This window comes from Esox lucius, chromosome 12 (assembly GCF_011004845.1).
Source record: "Esox lucius isolate fEsoLuc1 chromosome 12, fEsoLuc1.pri, whole genome shotgun sequence".
In the NCBI taxonomy this organism is placed as follows: Eukaryota; Metazoa; Chordata; class Actinopteri; order Esociformes; family Esocidae; genus Esox; species Esox lucius.
The window spans coordinates 29818529-29833983 of NC_047580.1; the positions used below are offsets into that span (position 1 = coordinate 29818529).

Below are 15455 nucleotides of genomic sequence, written 5' to 3' on the forward strand. Positions count from 1 at the left end.
TTAATCCAAGCTGCCATGTCCAATGTTTCCCAGGTGACCATCATCATCTACCTGTCAGTTGTGGGTTCTCTGCTACTCTACATGTTATTCTTGCTGCTGGTTGACCCTCTCATCCGTAAACATGACCCCTACATCCAGCCCCTTCACAACGAGGACGACTCAGAGGTAGAGACACGTTAAAATGCTCATGGGCTCACTTGAATTGATCACGTGTGAATTTGGAAGGACATGAAATTAAAAAAAATCCTATATATCAATGATAGTGTGCTAGCTGTGTGTGTGTGTGTGTGTCTTGTGTAACGAGCTGTGTGTTACTTTCTGTGTGTGTTCTGTTCCAGGACTTGCAGCCTCAGCCTGAAGGAGGCGCTGTTGCACAGGGCAGAGGTAACACCGTACTGGAGAGAGTAGATGGGGCACAGCAGCGTTGGAAGAAACAGGTCCAAGAACAGCGCAAGACTGTCTTTGACCGACACAAGATGCTTAGTTAAACCCAAATGGCTGACTTCAGATCAGTCTTCAGAAGAGACCCCCTAAGCTTTGTCCACCTCAACTGTTTTAATGTTATTATCCAGCTCCATCGTTGTTCAGGTTTTCTGCCCCTTTTTCATTTCAATGAATACCATGGGGACAGCCAGGTTAGTTTATGTACCAGTCTTATGGGAAGATTGTTAGGAATAATAGCCCACAATGATGCTGTAATGACTCAGCAGCATATTAATACAGATGTCCACACCGATCCCTCTTCTTCTTCACTCTCAAAAACCCCTTCAGAAAAGCCTGCATCAACATCGTGGAGTGGAATTATCCTTTATACAGCCATGCCAGTACACACACGCACATATAAGCTACACACACTAACACACACACACACGTGAAAGAAAATGCTCTTTGACAAAAATCTGTCTCTTCGTTTCGGCTGAAAATACTTTCTGTGTAGCTTATACAGAGAAACCTTTTACTTAATTTCTACTGAACAAAGAAAGTGTCCTTGCATGTTCTATTTCACAGTAATGCAGTAGTTTTTGGAGTGAAATGTGTAATTGATATCAAATTGCATAATTTGCCTGCCATGCTAACTGTGTTAACATGAATACAGATGGGATAGATGTGTACGAGTAGCAAAACCAAACTAAGCTTAATGGAAGTTTTTGAATGATCATGTCTGCATTATACAATGAATTGTCAATGTTATTCACTTCACCTGTCAGTGGTAATAATATTATGGCTGATCGGTGTATATAAGCCTATAGTGACACTGTATTAGGTAGGACAGGGTCTCGTTGATTATAATAGATTACAAAGTCTTTGACCATAACAAACAGATGTCCTTTCAAAGCAATTTTTACAACAACCTTTGTTGATCAGCCCTAAAACTACTTTCAATTTAAGTGTTGTGTTCAATAGTGCTCTTTTCATTTGGTTGAACAGGTAACAAGCGCAGTTGAATGAATGGATATAGGGCAACCTGAATGATACTGTTTCAGTGCACTTTATTTATGCTACGTCCCTGACTTCTCTGTGGAATGATAGTAAACCCGTCTCTGGTGACTGACGACGCTAGACAGACCAGTGCGTGGGCACTATTTGATCCTGGGCGCCAAGTAGCTCTGGTGCAGGGCTTTGGCGCAGCCTTCCTACGCTAACCCAGTAAATGGGGGAACTGATCAGACGGTATGTGCTGGGACACAGCTAGAGAGAGATCTCCAACGGCGCCCTATTCCTTATCCATGCACTCCTTTTGACCAGTTCCCACAGGCAGCGTAGGCCTTTGGGATGTGGCCTCTGGCTATCCAGTTGCTGTGCCGTTTCAATGTTATTTATTACGCTGTGGAGAAGTTGGCCGTCTACGGTATAAACAGTGTCCTTCCTCTGCACTGTGTCACAGAAACACAGCAAGTCAGCTGGAACATCTGCATGTCTTTCCCCTCCCGCTCTCCCGCTCTCCCCCTCTTTTCTTCTTCACGAGGGCTGCAGTTGAATCTCCTTTCTTAAATTCCGTTCTTTTCTCCTCCCTCCTCCTGTATTTCGGTAGAGGCCCCCAAAGTGTCGGCCCCACCGACGTTCTTCACCGTCTCCCTCCTCCTCTTCCCTGTTTTTTTCGTTTTCATGTGTTCCAACATGTTGCTAGGGGAGTCTGAAAAATATCCTGTTAGCCATCTCCACCCACACCTCCACCCATCCCTTATCCCCACCTCCACCCCCACATCCACACATCCCTTATCCCCCATCCCCACCTCCACCCCCAGCCTGTCAGTTATCCCCTATCCCCACCTCCGCCCATCCCCTATCCCCACCTCCACCCCCAGCCTGTCAGCTATCCCCTATCCCCACATCCGCCCATCCCCTATCCCCACCTCCACCCCCAGCCTGTCAGCTATCCCCTATCCCCACATCCACCCATCCCCCATCCCCACATCCGCCCATCCCCTATCCCCACCCCCACCTCCACCCATCCCCTATCCCCACCTCCACCCATCCCCCATCCCCACCTCCACCCATCCCCTATCCCCACCTCTACGCCCAGCCTGTCAGCCATCCCCTAGTGTGGATACAGCCAGTCCGTCATTAGTCTATATTTAAACCATGGAGGCAGTGGGGCCAAATGCTGCTCCACATGCAGTTCACAGGCTTTTCCACTGAGTTTCCCCCCTCCTGGTCTCGTATGGGTTTATCTTCCAACCGGATCACTCATCCCTGTTCCTGTTGCTCTCGGTGACAGCGAGTGAGAGAGAGAGAGGCAGGAAGACGGAAAGACTCTGAGCAAGGCGGAGGCAGTGGTGCACAGAGGATTCAGGAACTGTGAAAGGGAGTAGCAGCTGGGATATTCTGTGGTGAGAAGAGGACGTTTCTTTCCAGAATAGAGTCTTTCTCGCGGGCGGGACAGCGCAGAAGGACAGTATGGCAGCCAAAGGTGAGCCTGCAATGGCCGCACTGACATCGTTCATCATGAACGAAGAGGAGCTGAAGAGGAAGCAAAGGGAGAAGTTAAAGAAGTTGCAGGCGACGGGGGGTAACCCTCGTCCACCCCGATCCCTCTTCTTCTTCACTCTCAAAAACCCCTTCAGAAAAGCCTGCATCAACATCGTGGAGTGGAAGTATCCTTTATACAGCCATGCCAGTACACACACGCACATATAAGCTACACACACTAACACACACACACACACGTGAAAGAAAATGCTCTCTGACAAAAATCAGTCTCTCCGTTTCGGCTGAAAATATTTTCTGTGTAGCTTATACAGAGAAACCTTCTACTTACTTTCTACTGAACAAAGAAAGTGTCCTTGCATGTTCTATTTCACAGCAATGCAGTAATTTTATGGAGTGAAATGTGTAATTTATATCAAATTGCATAAGGTATAAAGGCTACCTTCATGCCTGCCATGCTAACAGTGCACAAGTAGCTGAACGAGGAACTCTGCAGCTGTTCCATTTAGCACTCAAGCACAGCAGCTTTCTAAATCCTCTCAAACTCTCTGTTAAGGAACTGTTAGACGTGTTAAGATCTCAGTTATGTGCCCTACCCAGGTTGCCCACTCAAAAGTCAATGTGAAATATGTAACCATAGTCTTTTCACCTTCCGTCATGCTTATCCAAGGATTAAAAATAACAGGTAATGAAGCCAGTTAATTCCATGATACGTGTTATTAAATATATTTATATATATACACACAGTGTGTATATGTGTGTGTATATATATATATATATATATATATATATATATATCTACAATCATTTCACCATTAAGTACCCATGAGTGTTACAATATTAAAATAGCTGATAGTCAGAGCTTAGGGGCTTTCCCACATTCTAGTAGATCTATTTCTATGATAGCTTGATCCTGAAAACAGGCTGTTAAAAGGCTCTGTCCTCCTGTTGGTTTCTACAGACTATTCCTGCCTGCTGATGAACGCTATCTACATTTCATCTACATTTCATCTACATTATCTATTCAACACTAGTTCTTTTTTTATTATTAATTCAACAAAGGCAAAGGCTGGTCAGCCGTGACAGAAATAATATTTTCTTATATTATGAACTCGTTGCTTTGTGTGAACTAAGCCCATGTCTCAGGTAGGCCTACTCAGAGGACTATTATATTTTTCAGAAAAAGAAAAACCTCTTCTCGATTCTTACTGTCCTATCCTGAGTGCACCCCTCCTTCACACTCTTTCACCACGTCTCTTCAATGAAAAGCAACGGAGTTGCACCTGTCCTCATGTGTTCAACTGAGATGACAGTGGATTTTTGGCCGACCAGCTCCCCCTGGAGGTGGGAATTAGCAGGGCAGGGATACTTGTGGGATTTAAGATCAGTCAAGCAAATGTCCTTTGTGAAAAAGTTATCATTTACATTAGTATTTACGTTAATCAGCGTAATATATAGTGTATATTTGTTTAAACTATCCTTTTTCAAAACAGCCAATTTACTTTAGTTAGTGGAGGTTAACATTTTGCAGTTTCAATAATAATTTCTGGTAGTGAGCTGTCCATATTATTCCCCCTCTGGGTGCAGATCTGGCCTGCGATGCTTGTTGCAGTGGAGCCCTTGTGGCAGATTATTGGTTTGTTTGAAGGGCACCGTCAAAGAGGGTCAAATGGTTAAATGGGGATTCTACTACAAACCCGATTCCAAAAAAGTTGGGACACTGTACAGATTGTGAGTAAAAAAGGAATGGAATAATTTACGAATCTCATAAACTTATTTTTAATTCACAATAGAATATAGATAACATATCGAATGTTGAAAGTGAGACATTTTGTAATGTCATGCCAAATATTGTCTCAGTTTGGATATCATGAGAGTTGGGACATTCGAAAAAAGTTGGGACAGGTAGCAATAAGAGGCCAGAAAAGTTAAATATACAGATAAGAAACAGCTGGAGGACCAATTTGCAACTTATTATTTAAATTGGCAACATGATTGGGTATAAAAAGAGCCTCTCAGAGAGGCGGTGTCTCTCAGAAGTCAAGATGGACAGAGGATCACCAATTCCCCCAATGCTGCAGCGAAAAATAGTGGAGCAATATCAGAAAGGAGTTTCTCAGAGAAAAATTGCAAAGAGTTTGAAGTTATCATCATCTACAGTGCATAATATCATCCAAAGATTCAGAGAATCTGGAACAATCTCTGTGCGTAAGGGTCAAGGCCGGAAAACCTTACTGGATGCCCATCACATACAGGAATGATACTGTAATGGAAATCACAACATGGGCTCAGGAATACTTCCAGAAACATTGTTGGTGAACACAATCCACCGTGCCATTCGCCGTTGCCGGCTAAAACTCTATAGGTCAAAAAAGAAGCTGTATCTAAACAGGATCCAGAAGCACAGGTGTTTTCTCTGGGCCAAGGATCATTTAAAATGGGCTGTGGCAAAGTGGAAAAGTGTTCTGTGGTCAGACGAATCAAAATCTTTTCCAAAAAAAATAGTTCATTTCGGAAAACTGGGACGCCATGTCATCTGGACTAAAGAGGACAAGGACAACCCATGTTGTTATCAGTGCTCAGTTCAGAAGCCTGCATCTCTGATGGTATAGGGTTGCATGAGTGCGTGTGGCATGGGCAGCCTACACATCTGGAAAGGCACCATCAATGCTGACAGTTAGATCCAAGTTCTAGAACAACATATGCTCCCATCCAGACGTCGTCTCTTTCAGGGAAGACCTTGCAATTTCCAACATTACAATGCCAGACCACATACTGCATCAATTAAAATGTCATGGCTGCATAGAAGAAGGATCCGGGTCCTGAAATGGCCAGCCTGCAGTCCAGATCTTTCACCCATGGAAAACATTTGGCGCATCATAAAGAGGAAGGTGCGACAAAGAAGACCTAAGACGGTTGAGCAACTAGAAGGCTGTATTAGACAAGAATGGGACAACATTCCTATTCATAAACTTGAGCAACTTGTCTCCTCAGTCTCCAGACGTTTGCAGTCCGTTATAAAAAGAAGAGGGGATGCCACACAGTGGTAAACATGGCCTTGTCCCAACTTTTTTGAGATGTGTTGATGCCATGAAATTTAAAATCAACTTATTTTTCCCTTAAGGTGATACATTTTCTCAGTTAAAACATTTGATATGTCATCTATGTAGTATTCTGAATGAATTTGAAACTTCCACATCATTGCATTCTGTTGTTATTCACAATTGTACAGTGTCCCAACTTTTTTGGAATCGGGTTTGTCTGATACTGTCTGGGACAGACAATGTTCCAAACTCGCTTTTCACGAGCGGTTACCTGTTGGACTGAGAGGTGATTATTTTGCCATTAGGTCCTCAGTGATGATCAAAGTAATCATGTGGATTTAAATAGCAGTACCAATTACACACGGAGACAGAAAACATTTGAGAATCCACCTATTCTTTTAACCTGGAGTAAGTCAGAGAACATCACATTCAAATCCAGTGTTTTATACGTTTTCTTTGACTTTTATAAAAAAAAAAAGATTGACCCTTATTTAACCATTTCAGCTGACTGAGAACACATTAATTTAGAGCAACTACCTGGGAGCAATTTAGGCTAACTGCCTTGCTCAAGGACAGAAAAACATGTTGTTCACCTTGTCTGGGATATGATTTAGCAACTTTTCAGTTGCTGATCAGGTGCGCTTAACCACAACAAAACCATAACATACCTCTAAACAGCTTACAAATACCTGCCTGTTAACATGTTATATCTGTCTATATTTCTCTAGTTTGTTAGGCGACAAATGCCTGGCAATATTCCCCCAAATTCCAAGGTTTTCCAGAAATCCCAATTCCCCTAACATGGATTTAAGGAAAACCGTGTGAACTCATAGAAGGTTCCTAGGAACTTTGCCACCCTGTCTGTCTGGATGTACCAGTTAACTGTCTTCCTGAGCTGCCTGTTCAGGCCTTTTGAGATTATCATCCTCCTGACCATCTTTGCCAACTGCGTGGCCCTGGCCGTGTTCCTGCCCATGCCTGAAGATGACAACAACGCCACCAACACCAGCTTGGTGAGACCCTACCGACACTCTCACTCTGGTGATACGGTTATAACTGTAGCTATAATTCATTGGTCATGACCATGATTACAACTTGACTGTGACATGTTCACAACATCAGGAGACCCTTAAATGATTTTGTTTTGCTAGTGCACGTTGGGAAGTTACTGTGCCGTGTCTGGAGATATTTCAGATTACGGTTGATGGGAGTATTCTGATGATGTGTAATGATGGCATCAGTAATATGACACTTTGAATGGCTGATGACAACAGGCAAATTGGCCTGATGGAAAGTCTACTGTGTGTTTGGTCTGATGGGAAGTCAACTGTGTGTTTAGTCTGATGGGAGGTCTACTGTGTGTTTGGTCTGATGGGAAGTCAACTGTGTGTTTAGTCTGATGGGAAGTCTACTGTGTGTTTGGTCTGATGGGAGGTCTACTGTGTATTTGGTCTGATGGGAGGTCTACTGTGTGTTCGTTCTGATGGGAGGTCTACTGTGTGTTTGGTCTGATGGGAGGTCTACTGTGTGTTTGGTCTGATGGGAGGTCTACTGTGTGTTTGGTCTGATGGGAGGTCTACTGTGTGTTTGGTCTGATGGGAGGTCTACTGTATGTTTGGTCTGATGGGAGGTCTACTGTATGTTTGGTCTGATGGGAGGTCTACTGTGTGTTTGGTCTGATGGGAGGTCTACTGTGTGTTTGGTCTGATGGGAGGTCTACTGTGTGTTTGGTCTGATGGGAGGTCTACTGTATGTTTGGTCTGATGGGAGGTCTACTGTGTGTTTGGTCTGATGGGAGGTCTACTGTGTGTTTGGTCTGATGGGAGGTCTACTGTGTGTTTGGTCTGATGGGAGGTCTACTGTGTATTTGGTCTGATGGGAGGTCTACTGTATGTTTGGTTGGATGGAAGGTCTACTGTGTGTTTGGTCGGATGGGAGGTCTACTGTGTGTTTGGTCTGATGGGAGGTCTACTGTGTGTTTGGTCTGATGGGAGGTCTACTGTGTGTTTGGTCTGATGGGAGGTCTACTGTGTGTTTGGTCTGATGGGAGGTCTACTGTGTATTTGGTCTGATGGGAGGTCTACTGTATGTTTGGTTGGATGGAAGGTCTACTGTGTGTTTGGTCTGATGGGAGGTCTACTGTGTGTTTGGTCTGATGGGAGGTCTACTGTGTGTTTGGTCTGATGGGAGGTCTACTGTGTGTTTGGTCGGATGGGAGGTCTACTGTGTGTTTGGTCTGATGGGAGGTCTACTGTGTGTTTGGTCTGATGGGAGGTCTACTGTGTGTTTGGTCTGATGGGAGGTCTACTGTGTGTTTGGTCTGATGGGAAGTCTACTGGATCACTAAGTCAGAATGTGTCCAGCATTAATCACAGCTAGTGCAAGACAAATGTTAGGCAGGTGTTTGGGCCCTCAGACTGATCTAAGGAGCTGAGTATCATCCAGAGGTTTTATATTTAGATCTGTTGTAAGTGGTCTGTGTTCAGTCAGTGGGTTATACTCATACTCCAGCAAACAACTTAGGGGCTTTCAGAAAGTATATCGGAAAGTGTCCTGGGATAGCTCTTGTTGCTTGCTGTGAAGCTCATGTGATCTTTGGTACCTTTATAAATATTCATTTGTTGATTTTGTGCATAGTCCTGGATTCTATTTGAAGCAACAAAACAAATGAACGATTAGAAATATAGACTGAAGGGATTTTGCTGATTATGTTACATGAAAACAAAACAAACAAAGAAAATGGAATATAGACCCCAGTTGGAGTGCTGAGAACTGGATGGTCGGCTCCATAAGATGAGCGGTAGTCCTTTCACAGTAGTGGGGAGTGGAAATGTAAACATAGCTGGTGTTATAAACGCAATAATGTTTGAGTGGTTGTCTTCCATCATTATATTCCCCAAAAAGGACATCTATTTAAAACAGATATCATCTTAGTGAGGAGTTTGAACTGGCCGGTCAACCCACACGCACGCACAAACAATTCCCACACAAAATGCTGCTTTAAGCACGTCATTAACATTTTTGAATGATGATATTTCATATTACTCAGGACGTTTTGGACCTATTACCACAGGACAGACTATACTCTGGACATAATACTACAGGACAGACTATACTCTGGACATAATACTACAGGACAGACTATACTCTGGACATAATACAACAGGACAGACTATACTCTGGACATAATACTACAGGACAGACTATACTCTGGACATAATACTACAGGACAGACTATACTCTGGACATAATATTACAGGACAGACTATACTCTGGACATAATACTACAGGACAGACTATACTCTGGACATAATACAACAGGACAGACTATACTCTGGACATAATACTACAGGACAGACTATACTCTGGACATAATACTACAGGACAGACTATACTCTGGACATAATATTACAGGACAGACTATACTCTGGACATAATACTACAGGACAGACTATACTCTGGACATAATACTACAGGACAGACTATACTCTGGACATAATACTACAGGACAGACTATACTCTGGACATAAAACTACAGGACAGACTATACTCTGGACATAATACTACAGGACAGACTATACTCTGGACATAATACTACAGGACAGACCTTCTGTTGGATGTTTTACCGTTAGTTTTATTGGCCCAGATGTGTAATAATTCTAAGATGCAAAATATGTTATTCATGTGAAATTTGAATGAGACTTCAACAGTGCCGGTATACTGTAAACAAACTGTGTTGGTGAGTTGGCCTAGAATCACTTCCGCTTCCTGACATTTCTCTTTTAAACTGTTTATAGGAAGCTGTCATGACAGACGAAGCTCAGGCATTTGAACTTTAATGGCACACACTCTCTCCATTCTTTCCCATCACCACGTCACAGTCAACTATTTAACGCTCTGTCTAGTTCTTCTAACTGAGGCTGTAGCTAATCAGAGAACACACTTCCCAAAATTAACCATTAAAGCTTTCCCAGAGAGACCTTTTGTATTTCATTCTACAGCAAATTACATATGAACAGTTTCAGTAGCCCAAAATATATTTGTGTTATCTCATCTTCTACTGATGTATTTTCTTAGTTTGTTTTCCTTGTGTACTTGCATTTTACCGTTAAAACATAAAACTTTAAACAAGATGTAATCAATGTTGTTGAAACCAGGTAGCAAATCTTGTAGAAGCCGAAAGTCAGTTTTATTTCCGGGACCTTCGGGTTGTATCTTGATGTTCGGGTTCTATCAGTTAAATAAATGTGGAAAAATTCAATTCTCAATTGGGCCTTTTGTGTTTTCTTTGTTTTCAGGAGAGTCTGGAGTATATCTTCCTGGTAATCTTCACGTTAGAGTGCTTTCTGAAGATAATAGCTTATGGCTTTATATTCCACGAGGGAGCCTATCTACGGAATGCTTGGAACATACTAGACTTTGTCATCGTCTTCATGGGGTAAGATGAGCCCCAAAAAAATGGATCCCAGGGTGGAAAACTCCCTGTACTATGAGACACTGAACTACTCTGGGTCAATATATGTTTTTAATATACTTAAATTGTAGTAAAAAAATAAAGTCAACCTTAAATAAATACAGTTAAAATGTATTTAGATTTGTTAGCTAAATGTTTTCACTTGGATATTCACTCACCTAAAGGATTATTAGGAACACCTGTTCAATTTCTCATTAATGCAATTATCTAATCAACCAATCACATGGCAGTTGCTTCAATGCATTTACGGGTGTGGTCCTGGTCAAGACAATCTCCTGAACTCCAAACTGAATGTCAGAATGGGAAAGAAAGGTGATTAAAGCAATTTGAGCGTGGCATGGTTGTTGGTGCCAGACGGGCCAGTCTGAGTATTTCACAATCTGCTCAGTTACTGGGAATTTCACGCACAACCATTTCTAGGGTTTACAAAGAATGGTGTGAAAAGGGAAAAACATCCAGTATGCGGCAGTCCTGTGGGCGAAAATGCCTTGTTGATGCTAGAGGTCAGAGGAGAATGGGCTGACTGATTCAAGCTAATAGAAGAGCAACTTTGACTGAAATAACCACTCGTTACAACCGAGGTATGCAGCAAGGAATTTGTGAAGTCACAACACACACAACCTTGAGACGGATGGGCTACAACAGCAGAAGACCCCACCGGGTACCACTCATCTCCACTACAAATAGGAAAAAGAGCCTACAATTTGCACGAGCTCACCAAAATTGGACAGTTGAAGACTGGAAGAATGTTGCCTGGTCTGATGAGTCTCAATTTCTGTTGAGACATTCAGATGGTAGAATCAGAATTTGGCGTAAACAGAAAGATCCATCATGCCTTGTTACCACTGTGCAGGCTGGTGGTGGTGGTGTAATGGTGTGGGGGATGTTTTCTTGGCACACTTTAGGCACCTTAGTGCCAATTGGGCATCGTTTAAATGCCACAGCCTACCTGAGCATTGTTTCTGACCATGTCCATCCCTTTATGACCACCATGTACCCATCCTCTGATGGCTACTTCCAGCAGGATAATGCACCATGTCACAAAGCTCGAATCATTTCAAATTGGTTTCTTGAACATGACAATGAGTTCACTGTACTGAAATGGCCCCCACAGTCACCAGATCTCAACCCAATAGAGCATCTTTGGGATGTGGTGGAACGGGAGCTTCGTGCTCTGGATGTGCATCCCACAAATCTCCATCAACTGCAAGATGCTATCCTATCAATATGGCCCAACATTTCTAAAGAATGCTTTGAGCACCTTGTTGAATCAATGCCACGTAGAATTAAGGCAGTTCTGAAGGCGAAAGGTCACACATTCTTCATTTCAGCTGCAAGTGATTAATAAGGGTTGGAGGATGTTCAGGGTTGGAGGATGTTCAGGGTTGGAGGATGTTCAGGGTTGGAGGATGTTCAGACGCTGTGACTTGTTTTCCCCACCAGCCTCTTCACCATCGCCCTGGACACCATCAACCATCTAGCAGGCATTCAGATGGAGAAGGGTGGAGGGTTTGATATGAAGGCCTTGAGAGCATTCAGGGTGCTCAGACCTCTACGCCTTGTCACTGGAGTCCCCAGTAAGGAGCAGCTCACACATCCACACGTTATCTGGCACCGTCGGTCTTCTGTTCCCCATTACAAAGTATTGGGACAAAACGTCTTTGTCATGCTAAGAGAAACATTCACGAAGGGGGGGTCACAGTATCATATCAGTCTACGATGTTTTCTGTCTGGGTTTTTTGTAAACAGTATGCTTTTTCTGTTGCTCCATAAGTCGTGCTCTATGTAAAGTGGGTCCCGGTTGTTTTCCTTCAGGCCTGCAGGTGGTAATGAATTCTATTCTGAAGGCCATGTTGCCTCTGTTACACATCGGCCTGCTTGTCTTCTTCATGGTCACCATCTACGCCATCGTGGGTCTGGAGCTATTCAAGTGTAAAATGCACAAGACCTGCTACTGGGCTGGTACAGGTATGTCACCGGTATTGGTCAGTCTAAACTGTTAACCACTACCGGATGCCTAATGAAGCCGGCATGGCACAGCCTTGTCACCAAGAAATGCACTTTATCGTCTCCCTCTGTTCTCCAGACATCCTGGCCACGATGGAGAACGAGAAGCCCGCCCCCTGCGCCCAGGCCGGCAACGGGCGCCGCTGCCTCCTCAACGGGACAGAGTGTCGCGCTGGCTGGGTCGGGCCAAACTTCGGCATCACCCACTTTGACAACTTTGGCTTTGCCATGCTCACCGTGTTCCAGTCTATAACCATGGAGGGATGGACAGACGTCCTCTACTGGGTAATTGGTATAACGGGCGCACGACTACTGACTCGCAGTCTGTGACGTGACGTGGTAATGATGTTGTAGTGTTGTGGTGACGTTGCATTTGCGTTGCCTCGTGTTGCAATGACGTTGTAGCAAGTTGGACGTAGTTTCGTTATATTCCAAATATATTTACATTGTTATAATGTTGTACTGACATTGTATTACCATTGGTGATTAAGCCCCACTGTACTTACATGTTAGTAATTTTGTAGTTACGCTGCAGTGACGTTGCAGTGATGTTGTAGCGATGCTGTCGTGACATGAAATTGTGCTAGTGTTCTGGGAAGGAATGTCTGTTTCTGCACACAAAGACTGTGACGTCGTTGTGTTGTCCGGCAGGTGAATGATGCCATTGGGAACGAGTGGCCCTGGCTCTACTTTGTGACCCTGATCCTAATCGGATCCTTCTTCGTGCTCAACCTGGTCCTGGGTGTTCTCAGCGGGTATGATCATGTCCTCCTCCCCCACTCTACCCCCACCCTACTGCACACTTCCCCCAGCCGTCTCACTGGGTGAGTTCCTTTGGGAATGTTACACCTTTTACCCCTGTGTCATCTTGCCGGCACCCAGAGAATTCACCAAGGAGAGAGAGAAGGCCAAGTCCCGAGGAGAGTTCCAGAAGTTGAGAGAGACCCAGCAGTTGGACGAGGACCTGAAGGGTTATATGGAGTGGATCACTCAGGCCGAGGTCCTGGAAAACGACCCGGAGGGAAAAGGTAGCTGCTGACACTGGTCCAATTGTACACTGACTCCTGAGCATGCTGGGCATCTCTCGGAGCTGTACATCAAGGGCGTCTGATTTTTTTCCTGGGTGGGGGTGGAGAGAGGATTTGAGCAATATCTAATGTATACAAGTGCCCCCCTCATTTTCTTTTTTCACATGACAGGAATCCTGCCTTTGACAGAATCAGATACGGACAGTCTGATCGGTGTCGAGGGAAAGAGTCACTTGGTCTACTACTAGTGAGTACCGAGATGAACACGGAAACAATGCCATATTGAGATGTGGAGTTGAAAGAAAACAGTGATTGTCTCCTGGAGACATTGTCTGCCCCATCCTCTCTAATCCATGCTCCTCCTCTGTCCCCAGCCACCTGGCTCGTCGCTGGAACCGTTATTTTAGGATGAAATGCCTTGTCTTGGTGAAATCCAAGGAGTTCTACTGGTCTGTGATTCTGTTGGTCTTCCTGAACACTATTGCCATCGCCACTGAACATCATCACCAGTCACACACTCTTACTGCTCTACAAGGTACACACACACACACACACGCACACACTCGCTCGCACACACACATACACTACTCAAAAAGGTTTGTCTTCTAGGAAGCCATTACTGCAGTCCCCAATCAGAGCTGGGGCCAACCACATAAATCACGAATCATTCAATCACAGATCTCAAGTGAGAATGTCACCCAGCATTAATGTATACCAGTATATCATATGTACATGTGATACCTTTTATTCTAGGCGCTCACTCCTCTTTATGTTCTCTGTTTATACTGATTGGGACCTCTTTATAGTCACTTTTTTGTATTATTTTTTAAATATACTTTTAGCATTTTATTTAAGAGTTAAAATAACGACTGGTTCACACCTAATAAAGAGTGCAGACTAGTAAATACCCAATATTTCACTGTACTGTCACTTTAAGAGCATTAAATGACATATCACATTAAAGAAACCAATCTATCTGGCAAAGCCAACATCACAGCATATGAGAGCAGTGGAGAAGGGGGGGGGGGGGGTGAAGAACTACAGAACAGCCGGACAACTCTGCAAGTAGGGCGGACTATGTTTAGGGCGGACTATGTTTAGGGCGGACTATGTTTAGGGCGGACTATGTTTAGGACAGATGCTCCAACTAGAGCTCTAGGATTCAGAACTTTGTAGACTGGATCAACCGCTTGCGTCGGATAGTTCAGCTCCGCTGCGGCACTTCTATTTTCCGGCACTGCTTCTATTTTCCGGCGCTTCTATTTTCCGGGCACTGCTTCTATTTTCCAGTGCTGCCTGCACAGAGCAATGTCAATGACACAGCTGCACCAAAGGGTTGGAAAGGCAGCAGGTGGCTGTGAACTCCAGTAAATGACCACGGCTTAGGGGATGCTCCATCCAAGTCACAGCTAGTCTATCCTACTGTACATGCAGTGTTTACACTGTATATAGGACATACAAACGTACATACATATGCACATAAAAACCCATACATACATCTGGTTTTTGGGACACACAGGGAGCTAATCTTTCAAGAAACTCACAAAGTTGTATATATGAATCTCTCTGGTGTCAGAAATGATTCGACCAATCCTTGGATTCATTTCTAGTAACTTTTGTGCCCATTGGCTCCTTTGTTCTTTTCCAGATAACGCCAACAAGTTCCTGCTGACGATGTTTGCCCTGGAGATGTTTGTGAAGATGTACGCCCTGGGCCTGCCGCAGTACTTCCTGTCTCTGTTCAACCGCTACGACTGCTTTGTGGTGACTGTGGGCGTCCTGGAGATCATCCTGGTCACGGCGGACATCATATCCCCCCTCGGGATTTCCGTCCTCCGCTGCATACGCCTGCTCCGACTGTTCAAGGTCACCAGGTAGGTGGAATACATGGCTCTGACTCTAAATACTGGAGGACATACAAATGGCTCTGACTCTAAATACAGGAAGACATACAGATGGGTATTAATGAAATAC

The 15455-nt window shown here is 44.1% G+C and overlaps 2 protein-coding genes across 2 annotated transcripts in view; both read left to right on the forward strand.

Annotated features, from left to right (window-relative positions):
* LOC105013531 (putative protein 2) lies at positions 1–525 on the forward strand. Its single transcript, XM_010875096.3, has 2 exons — positions 1–165; positions 339–525. Exons 1-2 carry the CDS (start codon positions 16–18, stop codon positions 486–488), a joined length of 300 nt encoding a protein of 99 aa, XP_010873398.2. The 5' UTR covers positions 1–15; the 3' UTR covers positions 489–525.
* A 2092-nt stretch (positions 526–2617) lies between these two features.
* LOC105013561 (dihydropyridine-sensitive L-type skeletal muscle calcium channel subunit alpha-1) overlaps positions 2618–15455 on the forward strand; it is a 30680-nt gene continuing 17842 nt past the window's right edge. The window contains exons 1-11 of the mRNA XM_034295998.1: positions 2618–3095; positions 6880–6985; positions 10271–10410; positions 11890–12023; positions 12262–12414; positions 12533–12738; positions 13105–13208; positions 13336–13481; positions 13653–13728; positions 13856–14016; positions 15130–15355. Of these exons, the coding sequence (XP_034151889.1) occupies positions 2899–3095; positions 6880–6985; positions 10271–10410; positions 11890–12023; positions 12262–12414; positions 12533–12738; positions 13105–13208; positions 13336–13481; positions 13653–13728; positions 13856–14016; positions 15130–15355 (1649 nt within the window). The 5' untranslated portion in view covers positions 2618–2898. The remainder of the gene's footprint in view (positions 3096–6879; positions 6986–10270; positions 10411–11889; positions 12024–12261; positions 12415–12532; positions 12739–13104; positions 13209–13335; positions 13482–13652; positions 13729–13855; positions 14017–15129; positions 15356–15455) is intronic.